The sequence below is a fragment of the Lynx canadensis genome, chromosome B2 (assembly GCF_007474595.2).
Source record: "Lynx canadensis isolate LIC74 chromosome B2, mLynCan4.pri.v2, whole genome shotgun sequence".
NCBI lineage: Eukaryota > Metazoa > Chordata > Mammalia > Carnivora > Felidae > Lynx > Lynx canadensis.
This window is the reverse complement of record NC_044307.1, coordinates 101,132,415-101,154,867: the sequence shown is the minus strand read 5'-3', so window position 1 is coordinate 101,154,867 and position 22,453 is coordinate 101,132,415. Positions and strand designations below refer to the sequence as shown.

General features: G+C 45.3%; 1 protein-coding gene across 3 annotated transcripts in view; it reads left to right on the top strand.

Moving 5' to 3' along the window:
* The window catches only part of TRAF3IP2 (TRAF3 interacting protein 2), a 44,755-nt gene extending 33,443 nt beyond the window's left edge, over nt 1-11,312 (top strand). For 2 of the 3 annotated variants that reach the window (XM_030316174.1, XM_030316175.1), the window contains 4 exons: nt 3,305-3,373; nt 4,491-4,607; nt 8,006-8,080; nt 10,755-11,312. In XM_030316174.1, coding sequence (XP_030172034.1) covers nt 3,305-3,373; nt 4,491-4,607; nt 8,006-8,080; nt 10,755-10,901 — 408 coding nt within the window. In that variant the 3' untranslated portion in view covers nt 10,902-11,312. Of the gene's footprint in view, nt 1-921; nt 986-3,304; nt 3,374-4,490; nt 4,608-8,005; nt 8,081-10,754 lie in introns of those variants that run through there. The other variant, XM_030316176.1, reaches the window with a different exon arrangement.
* The last annotated feature ends 11,141 nt before the right edge of the window (nt 11,313-22,453 follow it).

Genomic DNA, 22,453 nt, shown 5'->3' with positions numbered 1-22,453 from the left:
TCCAACAGCACAGCTTAAAGTCATATAAGTTCTTCTGTAGGATAAACAAAATACCACAGGAGGCGACTCAAAGGACTGGCTTTCCTAAAACCCTGAGCTCACTTCTCTTCCTTCCCAGAGGCCCCCTTTGGGTATTGAGTGATAGTAAATTCTAGAGAGTGATGAAAAATTAAGGAAAATATCTATGAATAGGAATGTGGAAGGATAAAAAGAGAATACTTAGCAACTAAATGTCAATTTTAAACATTACTTAGCGTTATTTAACAGTTTTTATTGAATTTCTCTTTATTCTATAATTTTTTTTAATAGGAGCGTCTACAAGGTTAAAAATGGATACAATTTATACATTCCAACTTAAGTGACTGTATAGAAGCCAACATTTCAATTTCTCGTTTCTAGAGAAAGAAAGTACTGCGGCAACCAGGATGTAAAATCAAATTACAGGTCCTAAGGCCAACATTTGCAGAAAAGATCTTACTTTTGGTCATTTCCAAAAAAGCATACTGATTGCCCTTGGAGAAGAAGACAGGTTTTTATGAACTTAAGAGTCAGGGACGCCTTAGACGGAATTTAAATCTGTCCTTAATTTGTATCACCATGAAGCCTTGTATTAGACTCACAGAGCCCCATCCTGGACAGCTAAGTTACTATATTGATACATCAAGAGTCCCTTAGTGGAGAAAAACACTTAATGGGTAATTTAAGGAGAGTTTAATGAAAGGACTATTTTCTTTTTTTTTTTTTTTTAATTTTTTTAAAAATGTTTATTTATTTTTGAGACAGAGAGAGATACAGCATGAGCAGGGAAGGGGCAGAGAGAGAGGGAGACATAATGTGAAGCAGGCTCCAGGCTCCGAGCTGTCAGCACAGAGCCCGACGCGGGGCTCGAACTCACGAACTGTGAGATCATGATCTGAGCCGAAGTCGGACGCTTAACCGACGGAGCCACCCAGGCGCCCCGAAAGGACTATTTTCAAAGTTCTAGGTAAATTTTAAGAAATCCTCAGGGAACAGAGCATATCCTGGGCCTACAGCAACAGCAGGAAGTTGCCACCACCCCTAAGTCTAAAGAGGCAAGGGAACAGTGGCTATGGCAATCTGAAGAGGGAGGCCATATGGGTTGCTAGGGCTGCCATGAAGTACCACATGCTTAAGCAAAAGAAATTTATTTCCTTATAGTTCTGGAGTCTGGATGTCCAAGATAAAGGTGTCGGCAAGATTGGTTTCATTACGGGCCTCTTCCTTGGTTTGCAGGTGGCCGTCTTCTTCCTGTGTCTTCACCGGTCTTCCCTCTGTGTGTCCTAATCTCTTCTAAGGACACCAGTCCTGTTAGATCAGAGCCCACCCTCATGACCCCATTTTACCTTAATCACCTCTCTCAAGGCTCTATCTCCAAATATAGTCACATTGAGTCAGTGGAGGTTAAGACTTCAACATGTGAGTTTTGGGGGAAACAATGTGGCCTTTAACAGCGGCTGTGTGGAAAAGTTGGCCTGACAGATGCTGTGGACTTTGGTAGAGACCTGGAGAGACAAATGAGAGATATCAAGCACATTGTGCCTCCCAGAAAGTCCACCTCAGTAGCAGGGAATAATTTAGGTGCTCAGTTAACAACAAAAATTACCATTCATTGAGTACTTACTTCAAGCCTGGCATTATGATATATCTTTTTCATAACCAATTGTTTTAATCCTCATAACCATCCTTGGAAGGAGGTTTAGTAACCACATATTACAAATAAGGATAATAAGACTTAGAGAGTTTCCGTAACGTTTTAAAGTTATGCAAGCAGGAAGTGCAGAAGCCAACAGTAGAACCAAGAGTAGAGCCAAGCTGTCCGTTCCTTCTCAACCCCAACATTATATTGCTTCTGTCTCATATAATAGAAATGAATTCCTGATACAGTCACAGAGAGCTACAAGCTTTCTCGAGATCACCTCATGTGGTCATTGGCTATCAGACATTTTAAAGCAGGAATCATCCAAACCAAAAGGAAAGCCATTCTATTTTTAATGTGCCATCGGTAAAGAAACATATTCTGAACTTGTATTATATACTGTATGTGTTTGACAGTTTGGTGTTCTCGAGGCACTTTCTCGTTCCACAGGAAGATCAGAACTAGGTTGAAGAGATAAGGCAGACATAAATGAGTCATACAGTGAATGAAAGGATGTTATAATGATGTGTTAAGTGTCTAACACCACTGGTCACAGCAGGGCTGAGTCGGGTGAGGTGAGGAGGAGGAAGTCAGCGAGTGGGAAGGAGTCACAGAGCAGGGAGGCTTGGGCTATGCTATTGGGGTGTGGGGGAGTAAAGTAGACAGGGCACATGAAACAAGAGGTAAGGCTGGGTCACGGATGGCATGGAGACTTACTGAACAGCTAGGACTTAAATGGCGGAGTGACATTTAGGACAACTGATCTGAGAACGGTGCGGCCGAACCAAATAACTCCTCCTCAAGGACACTCTCCCCGAGTCACCCATTCTTGTATATAATCCCTCTTCCAAACAAGAGCACCCTGTACACATGTACATTACTCTCTGGCTGCAGGGCAAAGCCTGAGCCCCAGAAAGGCCTTCTTATTTGGTCTTCTGAAAAAACAGAAAGTAACTGGTTTTTCTCTCCTTCAAATACTCCTTCAAAGACTTGATATTTAATATCTATCTTTTCAAGGCCCAGGAGGTTCTGCTTCTTGACTTTCATCATAAACCTTTTCCCACCATCTCAGTAATTGTTTTTGTGACTGTTCCTTGGATTTGCTCCAAGTTTCATACAATCCTTCTTAAATGTATAGATCGAAACTGGACATAATACCATAATAATGACCTGGCTAATGCAAGTAAAGCACCAGAACTATATCTCAGTACTTGCACGCCACACATCCATTAAAATGCTCCAGAATCATGTCGTGTTTGCCTTTCATATTACAGATATATATATATATATATATATATATATATATATATATATATATAAATTTTTTTTTTTTTGCTGGCTTATATCCAACTTGGTAGTCTACTATATCTCTCAGATTTTTAAAATATAATTATTGTGTAGCCAAAGATACATTTTGATGTGTACCACTATATCCTAATTACGGATATTAAATACTTAAATGCCTACTAATGTTGAAATAGGGAACACTTTAAGAAAATTGTATTTTGGCTTTTAGACTTATATGCTGCTCTCTGCAAAAAGTGCTCATAATTTTTTCAGTCTTAAATGCATATAGTCTCGTGTTTTCTCTTGCTCTGCAACTAGAGAAACCTTTTCAGAGCCACCTCCCATGTCTTTTTCTTGTAGATTGACATATTTGAGGATAGAATCCGAGGCATTGATATCATCAAGTGGATGGAACGCTACCTTAGAGATGTAAGTACCTTCCAAAATTCTGAGCTCGTTGGCTGGTGGGAAAGACAATGTGCTTATGGGGCTATTTTATGAAAGGAGCAATTGGCAAACCCACCAAGTCCAAAGCCGAGAAAGTCCCAACAAAGCCTCCCTTGTTGGCAGCCGCGCAAAGACCTGGAAAGGAAGGATGGGGTCACCCTTCTGGACATGCACAGGCAGGAAATAACGGTCAAACCAGACACAGGTGGTTGATAACAATCAGAGCAAACAATTTTTTGACCAGAATAGGAAAGGAGGAAATGAAGGCAGGGAGTGGGGAGGGAGTGACAGAATTCAATTTAATCTGAGGCCACCCCAAGTGTTTTGCAGGATTGGGCTCCAGAGCTTTCCCGGGAGGCTCCCTGTGCAGCAACCGTCCCCTCTCCCCAATCCAGGCGCCCACTCGGAGCCCTGTGATTTGTTTTCCACTGACAGAATCTATACTGACCACTGGGACACTTTGTGCTTTAACAAGATAGAAATTGATTGCTGCCAGTGTGTCCGTGTCGGCTGCTTCAGCTGCTTCTTTTGGAGAGAGCAGTGGGGGAGAGAGTCTCAGCAGGCTGGGGTTTTGTGGCTTTTCCTTTTGTCTGCAGCCTGATGTTTGCTTTGTGTTGAAGGGGCTGCTCCTCCTGGCTGTGCTGACTCGTAAGCGCTCGTGGCACGCAGGGCAGTCAAGAGTGCAGTAACTGACAGCTTACACCCAGCTGCCGGAGGGAGGGGGCTTTTCATCGGTGATGTTCCGGAGCCTTTTTGCCACGATGCACAGTCACTTAGCGATTCCGGCTTTCATTAGACGTTTATTAGTGATGGTTGTGGACAATGGTGGGCAAAACCGCCTCCATTTAGGAGAGCTCCTCACAGAGCCATTTGCTCTGCATTTCAAGGGAGCCGGGAGGGAGACGGAGGGGAGAAGGGGAGACAGGAGCCTGTTAAGAGTGGAGGCCAGTGCCTTTCACCCTGGGCAGAGAATGAGCCAGGCCCTCCACTCTGGAGCATGTCACGACGCTTACAGTCCTGCTGGCCAGTTTCCAGCCTGCCTTCACCAAATGGACCACACTTTACACTTCCATAAACATGCTTTCTCTCTCATTAACAGAAGACAGTGATGATAATTGTAGCAATCAGCCCCAAATACAAACAGGATGTGGAAGGTGCTGAATCACAGCTGGACGAGGATGAGCATGGCTTACATACTAAGTACATTCATCGAATGGTGAGTGGTGGGGGGACCGCAGCACCTCGCCGCCCCTCGGAGAGGGGCTCTTTCTTCTGTGAAGGCCTGTCCTTCACTAGAAACCAACTGAAGGCGGCATGATGATGGGTGAAGAAGCCCAGGCAGCAGTGGGGGGTGTTGGTTCTGGCTCTGTCTTAAGTGACCACGTCTCTGGGACTCCGTTCCTATCAGGAGCAAGGGGAGATTCACATGTGCTCTGGAACGTCCAAGGCTCTGGAAAACAGTGCTCTGCTGACTTGGTTGTTTACCAACAAATGTGAAGTCCCAAGAGGGCAGGGGACAGGGCTGTGCGGAGAGCGGGCTCCTGCATCTGTGTCCTATTCTGACCCCTGCCTCACCAGAGAGGCAGAGTAGCATAGTGAAAAGGACCCGTGCTGTTGTGTCAGATAGACCCGGTTCAAATTCTGCTTCCTCGTGTACAGTTGTGTGACTGCGGGCCAACTGCTTAAGCTTCTCTGTGCCTCCATGTCCCTAATCATAAAATGGGTCACTAATACTTACAGTGTTGTAAAGATCGAATGAAATCGTTCGTGACGTACATATCGATGCTCACATCAAGGGAAGGGACTGTTCTTAGCTCATGATAGGTGAGCAACCATCCACGGCCACACCTAAACTATGGGATCTGGTCAAACTAAAACCAGTGGGAAAAATTTATAGGAAGTTAGGCGTGCTCAGCATCTGGCAAAACATTCTGACCGAAAATACCACCCAGCTTTGGAATTGGCTGTTTTGTGAGCTAGCAATCTCCCTGCTTTCCAGGATTACAGAGATGCTGTGGAGATGGTCCCTGCTTGACTCGGGCGCTGGACTAGACTTGTGACTTTCAAAATGTCCTGCGGGTCAAAATGTCCCTGATGGGCTCTCGCAGGGGTCAGAGCGGCTCTGGGCCTCCAACCCCAACTCAGCCACAGCTGGTTTGCTTTTCTCAGGCTTGTTTACCAAGGATTTTGAGATTTGAAAAGGCTTGAAATCCACTGGACTAGAACTTGTAAGCTCCATTTCAACGGTAACATTCCACAGGCACCTGGAATGCGCAGAAAGGATCACTGACTAAGACAGGAAGATGAGGCAAGACACCGAAGTGGCCCCGACAGAATAAGTAAGCAGCACAAGGCAGGACACAGGCAGGCAAGGGACATGCAGCTTTACCTCAGCGGAAGCTGACTTAAGTCCAGGTCTGTCCTGGGATCAGGAGCACAGGAAAAAGGCAGAGTGGGTGGGGGTTGCCCATCTGTCTCCTATTCTACCAAGTGCCGACCACTTGTGCGAGTTCAGAACCAACCCAAGGCAAGGTGGTGAGGTCAGAGAGTAAGGCCAGGGAATCAGGAGCTAAGCCTCCCCCCTGTTCATCCTCTCCCAGTCTGACAGCCCCCTGGGGGTTGGACAGGGCCCAGAAAAGGGTCACGGCTGGCTGCGGGTGCTGCCATCCCTTGGCTGTCTGCTGCATGTCTGGCTGGCCCCAAAGCACTCAATGTCCTGTCTGCATCTCTAGGAACCTGCCAGTCCTGGGAGCTGACAGCTGGTGTGTGGGAAGGGCTCCAGGTCCCTGCCAGTTCCTGAGGAAACCTGTCAAGGTCTGCTGGTGTGTGGCCACGCCAGGCAGTAAAACGCAGCTCAACCTCAGAGTTTGTCTGACTGTGCCCAGCCATGAACCAGATTGTCTCCAAACTCAGTGTCTGGGGACATGGATGTCTTGGGCCCTTCCTTATCACTGAAGGAGTTGAAGAGGCCTGATACAGAAGTGCCTTCCTGCCCAGCTGGCTGACCTCCAGGTCCCCTCCAGGCAGCAGAAACCTCTAGGACAGAGGGAGTGAAAAGGTACCCAGGAGTAACCACATTACAGAGCCAGTGACTTCACGAAAAGCCGGTATCTGGAAATACGAGAGAAAACTATAATCCGCTGCTGCTGTCTGGCCCGCCGGCAGGCTGGGTAGCCTAGCAGACAAGCAAAATTTTAGAGACAGGGTCCTGGGAAGTCAGAGGTGAAATCCAGTTCTTTACTTTTAGCTTCTAAACCCTGTGCCCTTCCTTTCACGTGTTTGTCCTGATGATTGGTGCTTTCAGTTGCACTGTACGTGGGTCATTTTAAAATATGCTTTTGGTCCTCTGGATTTTAAAAGACAGCGGTTCTGAGAAAACACCGTGTGGGTCATTTGTGTGTGGTGTGTGTGTGTGTGTGTGTATGAGTGCGCACGCGTGAGACTGTGTGGGTTTCTATGGTGACTTCAATAACCAACTGTCACCACTGTCACTTCTCTGTCCTGTTTGTATTCCCCTGCACAATGAAGATTTCTCAGTTTTAAAAATCAATTGGAAGATGAAATACTTGGGGACACATAATTCCTCATCTCCTTGTCATCAGATGACTGACTGAGAGCTTTGTGCTGGTCACAGGATTGGGAAGACTCCCAGCTCCGCTCATCTTGAAAATTCTGGTTTTGATACAGTTCTTGGCAGCTGAGTCTTTTGGGGCCACAGCAGTGTCAGAGCAAACTGGAACCGTGTGGGGAACCTACATGTTCTGTGGCAGGCAGAGCTCCTCACGGTTGACCCCCCCCCCCCCCCCCCCCCCCGCCCAGCCTCATCTCCCATCCCCTCCCTAGCCCATCCTGTGCTCTAGCCACAAAGCATTGTTGGCTGGCCCCAACCCCACTAAAATTCTTTCACACCTCCAAAGGTTTGCTCTTGCTGTTTCGTCTGCTGGGAGTGTCCTTCCCCTCTCCCCCACTTCCTCTGCCTGATCAAATTATTCTTGTCTTCCAGTATCTAAGTGACACATCCCCTGTAACTCTTCAAATCACTGATGCAGAATGGATGGCCCCCATTTTGGCCTTCCACAGCAATTTGTTTAAACTTTTCACACTGCACCGTGGTTGGCAATTTACCCTTCTTCCTCCGCACCAATCTGCTGACTTTCGGAGGATAGGGATTGTATCCGTAGTGTTCCGGTAAACTGGTTCTCAAAAAAAAAAAAAAAAAAATCCTGATTTGTAGCATTTCCCCATTTCCATGGTATAAATACTCTCATTAGGGCCCATTTCAAGCTACCAGTGTAAAATCACTGAACAAGGAATTAGGAATGGATGCATACAACTGGCTTTTGTGAGCCAATAGGAGCCAGCTCAGCACACCCTGGAGGGTATCCTAATCCTTGAAACCCAAGGTCGAGCACTGAGTGTGATGTTTAACAGGCAGGCCTTCAACAAATGATTCGTGTGTATGGCATGCATGTGTCATGGGGGGCACCTGAAAGGCGAAGTGTGTGGCACTCGAAATCAGAATAAAAACGCTGTGTGGGCCTTGCATGATTGTGGGTGCCATTAACTCCTCCTCCGCATTCCTGAAATCAAACTTTCACATTCCTTCTGTTCCAGATGCAGATTGAGTTCATAAAACAAGGAAGCATGAATTTCAGATTCATCCCTGTGCTCTTCCCAAACGCTAAGAAGGTAAACAAAGAAATAAGCACACAAACAAACAAACCTTAACAATTCGAGATTTGCTTTGTCTGCTATCTGGGATTTTAAGTGGAAAAGCTTGTGAACTCTTTATCAGTCGTTAGAGATAACAGTGTTACCAGAAAGATCCACAGGTCGTAGAGCGCTCAGCTCAGCTGCATGGATCAGGAAGGTTTTAAGACGTTATCTGATAGACCATCGCTGCCCTAATTGTTCAAACAGCCATTACACACAAAGAAGTAGTTTGTGTTTTAACTCATGAGAGAAAAAGAGGCTGTTCATCTGATACTTCTTATCTCTTGTACATAAAAGTCAAGATATGTACATTTTTTGCTGACTAGCCACAGAAGTCTTTTGGTGCACATAGCTCAGCTCTCAAACCTGTAGATGAAAGGAATTAAATCTACACAGTTGCCAAAGTGAGCTTTGCTGTGGTTCCTATGTGGGTTTTTGCCCCAGAAGAGCATGCCAGCAGGTTAGGGGAGGGAGGACAGAAACCATCTGAAGCCACGTTCCAGGCTTGGCAAAGGGAAGACAGAGGTGTGGTGGATGTCTTGAGAGTTGGAGCACAGCACCCTGAGCCCAGGCCCAGCTGCACCCTGGAGGATCCCTAAATGTCAGGACTGCCTTGAGACTCAGGTGCCGAAGGAGGGAGAGTCCAGCTGATACGAATGGGATGCCTCCAGTTACAAAGCTCACACCCTGTGCGATGGTATGCATGTCCATCCCTTGCCCAGGCTCTCAAAGCCCCGCTGCAGCATCTCCTGACTGGTCTCCCTAGCCATCGTCTGCACCACCGTCAAAGAGGAACATCCAAAATGTAGATCTCCCCTGTCTCGCCCCAGCTTAGAAATCATGTGGCGGATGCCGACCAACCACGGGATCATATCCACCTTTCTTAGCGTGACAGATGAGGCCCCTGAGAAGAGGGCTGTGCCCACATGCTCAGTCTCCTCTCCCGACCGTGTGCACAGTGACTATGCTCGGGTCGTACTGGGCTATTTCAGCATGCCCTCACACCTGCCGTGTTTTTTCATGTTTCTGTGCCTGTGCACTTTCTGTTCCCCCCGCTTACAATGCCCTTCCCTGACTTGTCTGTGTAGTCAACTCTTGCCTATCCTTATATCACCCAATCTGTCTAGCCTCTCCTGACTTCTCGTCCCCTTTGCCAATACTCTTGAGCTCTCTCAGTCGTAGTGCCTTGAGTCAATGTGGTTGGGGGTGGATGCACTATTGGGAATATGGTGATGGAAAAGGAGACCGACTTTTAGTTGGTTTTATTAATGTTTTTAAAACTTCGTCAGACAGTCCCTTGTGGCCTGTGCTCCCACCTCCTGCCCCCTTGGTACACTATTGCCTAGAAAATAGTTTCTTTACATCTTCATTCACATTCCAACATTAGACTGTGAACTCCTCAAGACAGTAACTGTGTCTTTTCCTTTGGGTGTCATCAACACCTAGCACCATGCCTGACACGTAGCACGTGCTGCTTCTGGGTGTATCCGGCAGTCCCCAAAGGGATCCCATCTCCTCAGAGAAAAGCCTACAAGGCCCCATGGGACACGGGCCCCCCTACTTCCAGACCTCCTCTCCTACTCTATTTCACTCACTCCTCTCTGGCCACACTGGCCTGTTGCTCCTTGAACAGGCCAGGCACGCCCCCGTCACAGGGCCTCTGCACTGTCTGGACCCAGACATCCACAAAGCTGGCCCCTTCTGCTCTTTTAGGTCTTTGCTTATTTTCTCTGTGAGACCTTTCCTATACACTCTGTTTAAAAAAAAAAATTTTTTTTTTAATGTTTATTTATTTTTGACAGAGAGAGAGAGAGAGAGACACAGAGCATAAGCAGGGGAGGGACAGAGAGGGAGACACAGAATCTGAAGCAGGCTCCAGGCTCTGAGCTGTCAGCACAGAGCCTGATGCGGGGCTCAAACCCATGAACTGTGAGGTCATGCCCTGAGCCAAAGTCGGACGCTCAACCGACTGAGCCATCCAGGCGCCCCTCCTACATGCTCTGTTTAAAGCTGCAACCTTTCAGCCCTGCCCCAGCACTCTCTAGTCCCTTTCTCTGTTTCATTTTTCTCCGAGGCATGTATCACCATCAAACACACTATACGTTTTCCTGATTCGTCGTCTGTCTGTCCACGCCACAGCAGACAGAATGTCCACTCCACGAGGGCGGTCAGAAAGCGCACCCTCATGATCCCCGGCTCACGCTTTGTGCTTTTTGCCTGCTAACAGATCTGCTGGGCTCCTGCTGCTGCAGGCCAGATCTGTGGCTGAAACGAATTAGATTAAGCCCCTAGCCTTGGCATTCTTCTGAAGCCACGAAGGAATTCCCATCACTCTGCGTGACCTCTGTCCTACCCCTTTCATGTGAGGGTGGTGAAAAGCACGTTGAAATGCAAAGGGCAGGTAGCCTGGGAGGCTGACAGAAAACGCCGCGCACATGTGGTTTCCATAATGAGATATTCAGCTTGTACGCGGAGCCAGGAGAGGCTCACATGCTAGCCCTTTCCAAAAGCAAAACAGCACAACTCCCAGGATAGTTCGGCAGGGAACGCCCATGCAGGGAAAGCCGTAGATGTTTGGGAACGGAGCCGGGGATCTGGAATCCAGGTTTTTCTCTAATGGCCTTTACTCCTGTCATTCTCTCTCCCATAGGAGCATGTGCCCACCTGGCTTCAGAACACTCACATCTACAGCTGGCCCAAGAATAAAAAAAACATCCTGCTGCGGCTGCTCAGAGAGGAAGAGTACATAGCCCCTCCCCGGGGGCCTCTGCCCACCCTTCAGGTGGTACCCTTGTGACCCCCACCATCCCCAGAGCCCCAGGGCCATGCTGTGTGTGTGTACTTACAAGCACTCTTCTAGCAGAGGCTGTTCGTTTGCAGGCCCTCTCAGAGGGCTCCCCCCAACCCCAGAAAACCTGTTCTGCAGAGCATTCTTCCTCCAGAGACCTCCTTTCAGACAGAGGCCATGTTGCTCTGCCTTCCCTACTGCTAACACCCACGGCATGTTGCTCCTAACTGTCTGATGTGTCCATTCTGGGCCTCTCACTGCTCAGCGAGTAGATCATATAAATGATGTTGCGATAAATGCAAACGGACCACAAACACTCTCCCATCGCTTAGGGCTACTTTTATGAGTTAGCCAGATGTTCTTGTGTCCTCAGACCAACCTGATTCGTGTACAGATAATAAAATGTTTACTCTTTTGTAAGACTGTATTTTACTTATCTCAAAGGAGATAGATGTGTATTAATTCCTGATGAGATGGGCAGTTGCTTCCAGGGATGTTAGTAAAGCTGCTTAGATGTAATATTAGATACACTAGTCTGTATTAAAGGATTAGAGCCAGATAGTTGAACAATCCCTTTTCACATAATCTTGAAAGCTTTATTGTCGCAGTAGAACTTTTTAACAAAACCACTTGTGCAACCACCGTGATATGTGTATACCTAAGAATATCCTCTATGGTCAGGAGTGGCCGTGGATGTAGAAGTTTGGCTGGAATGGTGGTTTGTGTTCTAGTCTTGCTTCTATCACTAACTAGCCATGTGACCTTAGGCAAGTCCTTTCACTTTTCTGAAACCCCGAGGACTCCGTTATAAACTGACATGGACAGGGGTGCCAGGGTGGCTCAAGCACTTAAGTGTCCCACTTTTAATCTCAGTTCAGGTCTTGATCTCAGGGTCATGAGTGCAAGCCCCTCGTTGGGCTCTGTGCTGGGATGAAGCCTACGCAAAACAAAATCACATGGACAGATGTACCTCTAACGGCCCTAAATGGTTGAAGGTCTGGGACCTAAGTTCTAAATACTCTTTTGAGGAATGACTGAGTTGTCATAATTATATCTCCCAGAGGATAAATTTACATTTTCTTAACAAGGACATTTTCTTCTTTTTAAAATCTCTTCTCTTTAAATCTCTCCAGTCCCTCACATGCATAATTTTAGAAACACGTACACCTTGCTCATCTGATTCCAAAAAACACACAAACATACCTGTATATGAAGTATGTGTATAATCTACATAAACTATTGAGCAAGGTGGTATTACGTTAATTATGGCCTAAGTAGTAAGCTAATATGAAGATTCTTGGGGGCTGGGGAGGGTGGGGGGTGGGGGAGGGGTGCTACTGCTTCCTGTTACCGATCTATCTAATCTCTTAAACAAGGCTCAATTGTGCTGTGAGATAGTTCAACCTTGGTATGTCGCCACAGAGAAAAGACAAATATGTACCAACTATAAATAAGCAAGTTTGCTAATGAATTGTAAAGAACACTAGTTTCATTTACGTTGTAACCTAGAGGTCTTCTGGGTGGTAAGGTGAATGTCTTTGTGTTGAAAAAAAAAAATCGGGAAAGGATAGAAGCTAGTATCCCTTAAGGAATCATTTGTAAGACGAACACAAGCATCTTTAGCTCCGTAGCATTTGAGACCCGGTTGAATTCTCTCTTGTTTGATTAACTCAAAATGCCTAAGAAAACACCCCAAACACAAACTTCAAGTCTTTCTCTCTTTTTAAATCTTTTTTGGAGGTGACACAATCATTAAGGATTCACACCCTTGTAAATAAAATGACATCCGTAATTACTACCCTCAAATGTGTCTAGTTTGCAAGGTTTAATAATGGGACGTTGTTACCCCTCCTCCCTTCGGAGACCTGTCCTGAGCCCTCAGCCACTGTTCCTACCCGGGGTTATTCCCTGGTGTTCCACAAACATTCATTAAAGTGTTACAGCTGGGAGCACTGGTAGCAAAACAAACAAACAAAAAGTAAACACACACACACATACAACACCTGGCCAAGTGATGAAAGTTGGACCCTTGAAGTTTCTAAGAAATTTGATGACCACGGATATCAAAGGAATTTTAACAACTATTATAGAGCACTGACACTAGGATTAACACTTGGTTTATTTAGATGTTATCCCTGTCCTCTGCGTTCATCTGCAGATATTTTGGGGGTGGAAGTGAGGTAGGGCTGACTCAGTAAAAATAACCCTTTAGCCTCAAGGCTTGATTCAGACCAAAACTGATTTTAGCGGTGAGGTGTGCACAATGCAAGGTCAGATTCTTAAGTCTAATATTTAGTGACTCACTTAAAATTTGAAATGTAATTTTTTAATTTCAGTGACCGGCTTCAAAATCTATGCCGAGTTCCTTTGACTTCTGTATCATTTAACAGCATCTCAGTGCATGGCTACAATCTAAGTATTGGACTGGCTACTTCTCAGTTCAGTGCTCAGAAAAATTATTGTTGTTGATAGTCTTTTTTTTTTTTTTTCCTATTAAAGAAATCACCTACTTAAAGATTGGGTTTTTCTTAGTCATCTCAGCAAGGGAGGAAAGCCCTCGGCTCTGAGCACTCCAGACCTTGTTTCATGATGTTTTGCCAAGAGCATTTTTCTTAACCTCAGCCACTTCATTAGCCACCTCCACCCACTTTGCCAAACACCCCATTGTCACCATCACCTTTGCCAAAGGGATTGCAAAAGTCCTGTGATCATTGGGAAATGATCCAGAAAGAGTTTCTCAAAACACAGGATCTTTCTGTTTCTTCCTAATGAACCAAGAAGAATCAGTGAGACCCACCTCCTAGCGGCAAATGAAAAGAGGAGGAAGGTTAGACTGTGGGAAAATGGCACAAAGAAAAAGCGCCTCTCATCCTGAAGAATTAGGCACTACGTTTCAAGATCAGTGGCTCTATATGAGCCCACAAAATAAACTAAAACAAAAACCAGAAAGGAAGAAAGAAAGCACAGAAATAAATGTAATTCTTAAATCATTTATTTCTGGAACCATTTGGAATTTTCCGTCTGAAAAGGACCCGGGAAATTCAGCACCTCTGCAGTGTGGTTTCATGCATAGAAAAGTGGGACCCACAGTCACCTAAGCTTGTTTAAGTTCGCCCCGCGGCTAGAACCCAGATAGCCTGATTTCTAGTCTGCAGACCTTTGTTTGATAAACCTAGAAGGCTTTCTGGCTTTTGGTTGTAGATTTGTTCAACAAATGACCCATGGTCTCCTGGAGGTAAACTGAGCCTCGTGAAAGAAGGACGCCTGAGGGAAGATGCATCTCTGTCCTCTGGTGGCTGGAGGATTAAATGATCATGTTGCAACTTGTTCTGTGGGAAATTCTTGGGGGAATTAATTATTGCTGTGATTATATGGAGTGTAACTTTTCTTGAAGTAGTGTGGCATATTTATTTTATACTAGTATTATATAAAACCAAAGCACAATTGAAAAGATCTTGGCACCTCCCTGAAGCTTCCAGATACAATCTGCTATTAGATCGATTTTGTTTCAGTTTTATCTGGCCAATCTCCAAGGCAAAAACAATGAAACGTGCTTTTATTTTTTAAATACTGTGGTATTCATCTTTCCCTCCTGCTTCTGATTCTATAAGAGTAGCGCTTGTTGGAATAATACATAGCTGTTCGGAAAACGCATTACCTTTCAGAAGAAACAAGGAGAAAGGTGTGGGTTATAACTCTCCTGTGGGTGGGGGGAGGCTTCAGGAAAGGTATGTTTTATCAGGAAGCACAGCAACAACACAAAAGAGCCTCGCCCAAAAGGCTAGCAATGGTCCTAGGACAGGAACACAGTTCCTAAGGTAGCATGTTCCTAACTTCGTGCTGATTTGTTCCATTTTCTTTTTTTCTTTAAAATTTTTTTTTCTCTTTTTTAACGTTTATTTATTTTTGAGACAGAGAGAGACAGAGCATGAACGGGGGAGGGGCAGAGAGAGAGGGGGAGACAGAATCGGAAGCAGGCTCCAGGCTCTGAGCCATCAGCCCAGAGCCCAATGCAGGGCTCAAACTCACCGACGTGAGATCGTGACCTGAGCTGAAGTCGGACGCTTAACCGACTGAGCCACCCAGGCACCCCTCTTTAAAAATTTTTTTAATGTTTATTTAGTTTTGAGAGAGAGAGATAGAGCACGAGGTGGGGGAGGGGCAGAGAGAGAGGGAGACAGAATCTGAAACTGCTCCAAACTCTGAGCTGGTCAGCACAGAGCCCGATGGGGGCTCAAACCCACAGAAAGTGAGATCATGGCCTGAGCCAACGTCAGACGTTCAATTGACTGAGCCACCCAGGCGCCCCTGATTTGTTCCATTTTCTATCGGAGAAAGCTTTTGGATAGAATCGCAGCGTACTTGGTAGGGTCTGGGAAGCTTTCACAGACCCTGGGCAGTCGTGTGCTGTCCACTCGCCTACATGGACCACAGCCCCTCCACCTGTGACTGCATTTGCTCCCAAGTCCTCAGCCTCAAGCAGAACAGGTGGGACCTGTAAGAGCAGCACTCCGTGTAGCCGAGTTCCGTATTTGACTTCTCAAGGAGCATATGAGCATGGGTCTAGGTCACACTTCCCAGGGCCTTTAGGAAGTGGTATTTGAGCCTTTGCTAAACAATAAGGGCATCTTGGACCAAAGTGTACCTGGGAGAAGTGTGCTGGGCCTCCCTGCTCTTTTCTAGAAACACTCGAGGGGAAGGAATAATTGCAGCCCCCAGATCTCCCAGCACTTGTAACGAAAGCCACCAGGGCACACATTTCTTGTCCCTTGCCTGACCTCCCTCTGCTCCCTTCACCAGGAAGGCGCTGATGGTTGAAGGCAGCTGGGGAAAGACGGGAGAGGGAGGGAGAAGGCGCGAGAGAGAACTCATGCCTGATGGATCCCATTAGGCTTAGTGTGCAAAGCAAGTTGAGATGAAGTAGCTGCTCTGGTATGCGTCCAAACTGCTGTTCTATTTTTAGTCTCTCCCGCGTGCTTCTTAGCCCCGCATTGTCCGCCTGGGCACCTGGATCGGCAGCAAAACATGGAACCGAGCCACTCATTTGTAAAACTGGAAGGAAGGAGGCCATCGATGCAGGGCTCGTTTATCGCTGACGGGGAAGGGGGACCTGGAATGTTAATGAGGACGGCTCTCTGAAGCATGCCTTCACGGTTAGCTAGGAGTTCAAAGGAGAAGGGAGCCTCAGTCCTGCTCCCAACAAATGTAAACCGTTGATAGAGGGAAGGAGAAATCAATTATGCTGTCGCGGGCTTCCATGGCATTGTGTTGGAGTTGTTAGAAAAGGTAGGACAAGGACCAGATCTCAAAAGGAAACAAAGCCACATGGCCTTGAAGTATAACGAGTTTGCCATGGCAACTGATGGAAATGAGCCTCCGGGGCACTGAGCAGGTGTGTTATCTTACAGAATAAACATACTTCTCTCACTCCCTGGTTTTTATAATAAAACCTGTGTTTGGATTACTTTCCCCTCCTCTTTGTTACCCGGAGAAGTTGGCTGTTGCTCAATCGGCCCAAGGCTCTGGTGAAGGGAAACGTAATCAGTGTTATCAAAAGGGCGGCTGTAAAAAAGCAGGCGCTCCGCTTGGCTGCGGGCCTCGTCCCTCGGCAGCCGCTGGGCCGCAGGTACCTGCCTGGCCTTTGGCCCCTTGCAGGTGCCGGGCTCCTCGCAGAAAGCCACTGGTTGGCGCATTCATCCAGGAGGAACCGGGAGGCCTGGCCGGCAGTGGTCAAAACTGCATCCTTCCGAGGAGAGCAGAAAGGTGTTTAGGTGAGGCTGGGAGCTGACCGGTTGTCAGCATCCTGTGTTATCTGGGATACGGGCCAAGGGTTCCTTGAGTTCAGGGATTAACCGACTCTATCTTCCAATCTGTACTTATCTACAAAGTTCAGTTACTCGGAAACTTGCGGAGAGTGGCTGTTTCCCTGAGCTTTATTTATTTATTTATTTTTTTTTTCAACGTTTATTTATTTTTGGGACAGAGAGAGACAGAGCATGAACGGGGGAGGGGCAGAGAGAGAGGGAGACACAGAATCGGAAACAGGCTCCAGGCTCTGAGCCATCAGCCCAGAGCCCGACGCGGGGCTCGAACTCACGGACCTCGAGATCGTGACCTGGCTGAAGTCGGACGCTTAACCGACTGCGCCACCCAGGCGCCCCTGTTTCCCTGAGCTTTAAATCCCTCTCCGGGGTGGTAGATACTCATGTTCAAAACGTGCACAAAATGCGGAGATTTTATAAAAATCCTCCCAAGTTAAACAGAGAAGTTTTGCTTGTTTGTTTTTTTTTTTTTTTAATTGTTATAAGGCCAAATGAATGGTAGGTGGGATGGTCCTGTTTTCATTTTTCTCACTTTGTGACTGAAAGAAAACTTCTCCTAGCTTCTCATGGATTTTGAAAACAGGATGCTCATTCACCAACAGGCTCCAAGAACACAAGACAATGCTAAACCAGGTTGTGGCAAAACCACTGAACTGGGGAGAACTTGTACAGCGGGGGCCAGGCCACTCAGTGCAGACCTGTCAAGCGGGGCTTACTGTTCAGCAGCTCCAACCCTCTTTCCGCTTCTGTCCTGCTCTAGTTTTCCTCCCCAAAGAGGCCCAGCACCAACGCTCCTGCCCCCCTTGTCAAGTCCCAGTTCCCCAGATGAGGCCCTGGAGGCCCCTTCACACATCACCCTACCTTTGACCCTAATAAGTAAAAAACGAATGGCTGAAAAACTAATTTAAGCTCTGGTGTCAGTGGAGGAAAAAGCTGCATGCAGTAATTTTCCCAGGTGAAACAGCATCACAAAGTTCAGGTGCTAAGCCATGCTGTGAGGTGACTTACGTCGGGTGGAAGGGTGGGCATTCCAAACTCGGTGGGCAGGGCCTTTCTGCACCCAGGTTTTTAAAATTCAAGATTCTAAACCAGGTCTTTGGATACCAGCACATAGCTGTTTGTTGAAAAGGCACGTGAAGCAGAAGTCCCTGACACCCTAGTGTGAGCAGAAAGGTTCAGGTTCCATCATGCTACCATCTCCGTTGAGCCGGTCATTGAAGAGCTAATCCCCGAAAGTAACAGGGTGGGAACTAGGCAGCAGCTAGAGATCAGCAACCAATCTACAATTAGTTATTAAATGCCTACTGTGTGCAAGGTACTATGCTTGGCATAAAGATGATACATGCCTTTGCCTTCAAATTATTTCAAATCTAGGGACGTGGATAAAATTATTTCAAACCTAGGATGGCATGAGCCACGTGAAAAGACTGAATCAAAGCAGCAGGCAGTAGAGGCTAAGCAAGGGGCAGCTGCTCTCTTTTCCCCGACCCTCACTAGGACCCAGGACTGAGCCCACATTTAGGCAGTTTCAAGGTCAGATCCTCCAAGGAGCAGATGACTGGACATTTCTCCTAATAAACAGAAGACTTGTTCACTCCTCCTCCCCACATACACCTTTGAGATGATAATATTCAAAATCCCTATGTATCACTCCAAGATTAGGAGACACAATGTAAGGGACAGCTGAGTGGCTCGGTTAAGCATCCAACTCTCGATTTTGGCTCAGGTCGTGATCTCATGGTTCATGAGGTCAAGCCCTGCCTCGGGCTCTGCACTGAGAGTGGAGCCTGTTTGGGATTCTCTCTCTCTCTCTGTCCCTTCCCTGCTTGCTCTCTCTTTCTCTCTCTCCCTCAAAATAAATAAACATTAAAAAAAAAGAGAGAGACACAATGTAAGAACAGGAAAGTATGGAAAAGCACTGCAGAGTGTATATAATTAAACTACTACATGACAATGCAGCTTGCAGGGCATACATCAGCCCTCTCTAAAGACAGCCTAGATCCATCTGGCAAGAAGGGCCAGACCACACTGTGGCGAGAGGGATGGTGGGGATGTGCTTTTTACACTGCGCCCTCCAATGATCTGGGAAGGCAGAGACCTGGCTGGTGATGGGGTCAACGGGGAGAGAGGAAGTGGGTTTCTATACCCTACTAAATAGGGAGTGGGGAATGTTTTGAAGTTGAGCCTGTCAGCTAAATCCACAAACAACTGAGTGAGAAAGCAGAAAATGATAATTTGCTGGAGTGGGCAAGGAAGCTCTCTTCATGAATGAATATCGGCATTGTCCAATTTTCCCAAGCAAAATATGCGGCAGAAAGCACTGACCAAATGGACTCTGTCTTAACAAGCTTAACAAGTGTCTTAACAAGTTTCTCACTTGCACATGCAGAGTAGCTTTGTAATCAGAAAAACCTGAGTCCCTGTTCATTTGTAAGTTGTGTGACCTTAGGCAAGTTACTTTCAGAGTTTCAGCTACAGAAAGAAGAGGACAGAACCGACTCCTGGGAAGACTGTCAGGGTGAGTTAAGGGTGGGGGGGGGGGCCTGGGTTGTTCTGTCGTTAAGCGTCTAACTTTGGCTCAAGGACCTCATCGGGCTCTGTGCTGACAGCTCAGAGCCTGGAGCCTGCTTTGGATTCTGTGTTTTCCTCTCTCTCTGCCCCTCCCCTGCTCATACTCTGTCTCTCTCTCTCTCTTTCAAAAATAAATTAAAAATAAATAAAATAAATATTAAAAAAAAATTTTTAAAGATTAAGGTAAAATGGATTATATAAATCTTCTAGAGTAGTGCCTGGCAGGCAGTAAGTACTCAGTAAATGTTCCTTTCTTGCCCTTTGTGTCCTTTCTTTCTTGCTTTCTCTCTCATAACCAATGATTATTTATAGGGACTTTGAATATTTTCTTATTTCCAAAAAGTAAAACAGCAAATCCTAATGAAAAAAAAAAAATCTTTCATTTTAAAAATGAAGCCTTAGGAGAGGTCAACATATAAGCTTTTAAGCTAAAAACACTTCTATCTAGTTTTCCAGAGGAGCTAATCAGCTTAGTTTGTTTTCTTACTAAGGCCTGGACCACAGCGGACTCACACAACAATGACAGCATCTGGAGACAGCCTTCTTCCTTCTAGCAGGTTGCTAAGGAGCAAGCTTCTCAGCAGCACTGGCTAGGATGATTAAAGGTATAACATATCAAACCTGGCAATGATGTTTGACTTTAAAGGAAACTAACTTTAGAGATTCACAATGGGGCCTCAAAAATAGAATAATGGATTTGAAACTATTTTGAAAAGTAATTTTAAAGGCAGTATTGTGTTCATATTACCCCCATTATTAAAAGGGAAATTTTGAATTCAGGCTGGGAAAACTGCTATGCTCTCTGTGGCTTTGCTTTTTTCAAGAAATGAGGTATCATTGTCACCTGCAAAACAGCCCACTCCAAGCTATCTAGCCTGGAAGGAAAGAGCGGAGGGTTGCTTAAGCAAACATTTAAACTGAAACATAGTTACCATATTGACTGGCTTTTCTCAAACCTTTTTTTTCCCCCAAAGAAAAAAGTTCTCTTGAAACTTTCCCCATGTTGGCTTAAGTAATTTTCATTATAATATTCCTTAAATATGTACCCATATATAATTAGGTATAAATGCTTCATCCTTCTAGCTCACTAAAAGCTACAAAAACACAAAATGAAAATGTTCTAGAGATCTGTTGTGCAACCATGTGAATATACTTAACATTACCAAACTATACGCTTCAAAATGGTCAAGATGGTGAATTTTATGTTATGTGGTTTTTACAATCTAAAAAAAACTATAAGAACAAACTAAACTTACAAATTAATTAAAAATGACATCACCAGATAAATTCAAATAAAAAAATAATTTAGTATGAAAATGATAACATTTTGCTGAAACTAAATAACCAATGTTAGGTTTAATTTATACATGTAATTAAAAAAGCATAAGGAGATGCTTTTATGCACTTTATCTTTCAATTGTTGACTTAAATATTTGTGGAACGTGATGGACAGTCTTTGACTCACAATTGTTACTGTTACAATTTTTCCTCCCATCAGGTTACTCATTTTTTTAATGTTTACTTATTTTTGAGAGAGAGAAAGCGTGAGCGGGGATGGGGCAGAGAGAGGGAGACACAGAATCCAAAGCAGGCTCCAGGCTCTGAGCTCTTAGCACAGAGCCCAAGGTAGGGCTCGAACCCACAAGCCTTGAGATCAAGGCCTAAGCTGAAGTCCCACACTTAACCAACTGAGTCACCCAGGTGCCCCTCAGGTTACTCATTTGAAACTATCAGCTGTTTATTTTAATTGGTCCAGCTGATTTTAAAATGTTTCTCTCCAAAATGTGGTATTGATAGATCATTTTTTTAAAAAAGCTCCTAACAAAAAGTTCTTCATGGAGAATGTTTGCAAGCTGGTATGTCATAAAAACACAGAATCAAACCAACACATCTGCTTATAATCTGAATTAAGTGACTGATTTGCCTAGTTTCTTTTGAATCCAACTCATGCTACCATGAGACCTGTAATGACTCAATTTTCTCTCCATTTTTCTCTTTGAACGACTGTAAAACTTCATTTATGCTGGTGCCACGAGGCCTTTGGCCTTCCCTTTGCATGAACGCATCATCTGTGTGTTCAGTCGGCCCAGTTCTTTTCTCATTAGCCTGTGACAATTAAAGTAGCATGGTTATTTTCATGATAGAAAAGCAAAATTAATTTATTAAATACATCAAGAGACTACATTGCATCTTATCACTGAAAAAGAGCAACTTTAGCTTTCTTATTGGTAAGATAGCTCAGTGTGATTTTTATCAAATGGAAAGCAAGACAGTTTTTGTTATTTTGATGCCAGCAATGCCCATCTAAAGATTACCAACACATTAAAAGTTGAATAGTGCCACATTAATGATCACGTGGTGCCAATTTTAAACACAAAGCACTAACACTGAGAGTATGTGGCTATAAAATAAACCTCCCAGTTGAACCAAATAAGCTTATATTGTATTATATAAGTGTTTTTAGATTGTCGCTGAAATGAAAACATTATTTGATGGACCATCAATAATATATAGAGACTTCTGTAGTGTGAGGAAAAACTGATAAATATAGAGAGATAAAAAAATCTTCAAAGATTTTTTTAATGTTTATTTAATTTTGAGAGAGAGAGGAAAAAAAGCTCGAGTGGGGGAGGGGGAGAGAGAGAGGGAGACAGAAGATCTGAAGCAGGCCCCCCGCTGACAGCAGCAAGCCCCACGTGGGGCTTGAACTCATGAACTGTGAGATCATGACCTGAGCCAAAGTCAGACGCTCAACCAAGCCACCCAGGCGCCCTCAAATCTTTAAAAAATTTAAATAACACCACCAAAGCCTGCTTCAGGTTCTGTGTCTCCCTTTCTCTCTGCCCCTTCCCTGCTCATGCTCTGTCTCTCTCAAAAATGAATAAACATTAAAAAAAAAAAAAAAAAAAAGGTCTTAAAGAATTTAAAGAACACCAGAAAATTGGGGTGAGGAGGGCATCTACACGTGAGGGAGGCCTGGTGCAGGGTGTTGGGCCCAAGCAAGACAAAAGAGGCATTCCTGCAGAGGGTGGCATGGCTCGGTCTGAACCAAAGCAGGCTGAGTGGAGGGCTCGGTGCAGGTTATTGGATACCAGGTGGGATTGGGGTGGTAGCCCAGCATGGGGTTTCAGAGCCCACGTGGGTTTTGTACCTTACTTGCAACTTTTT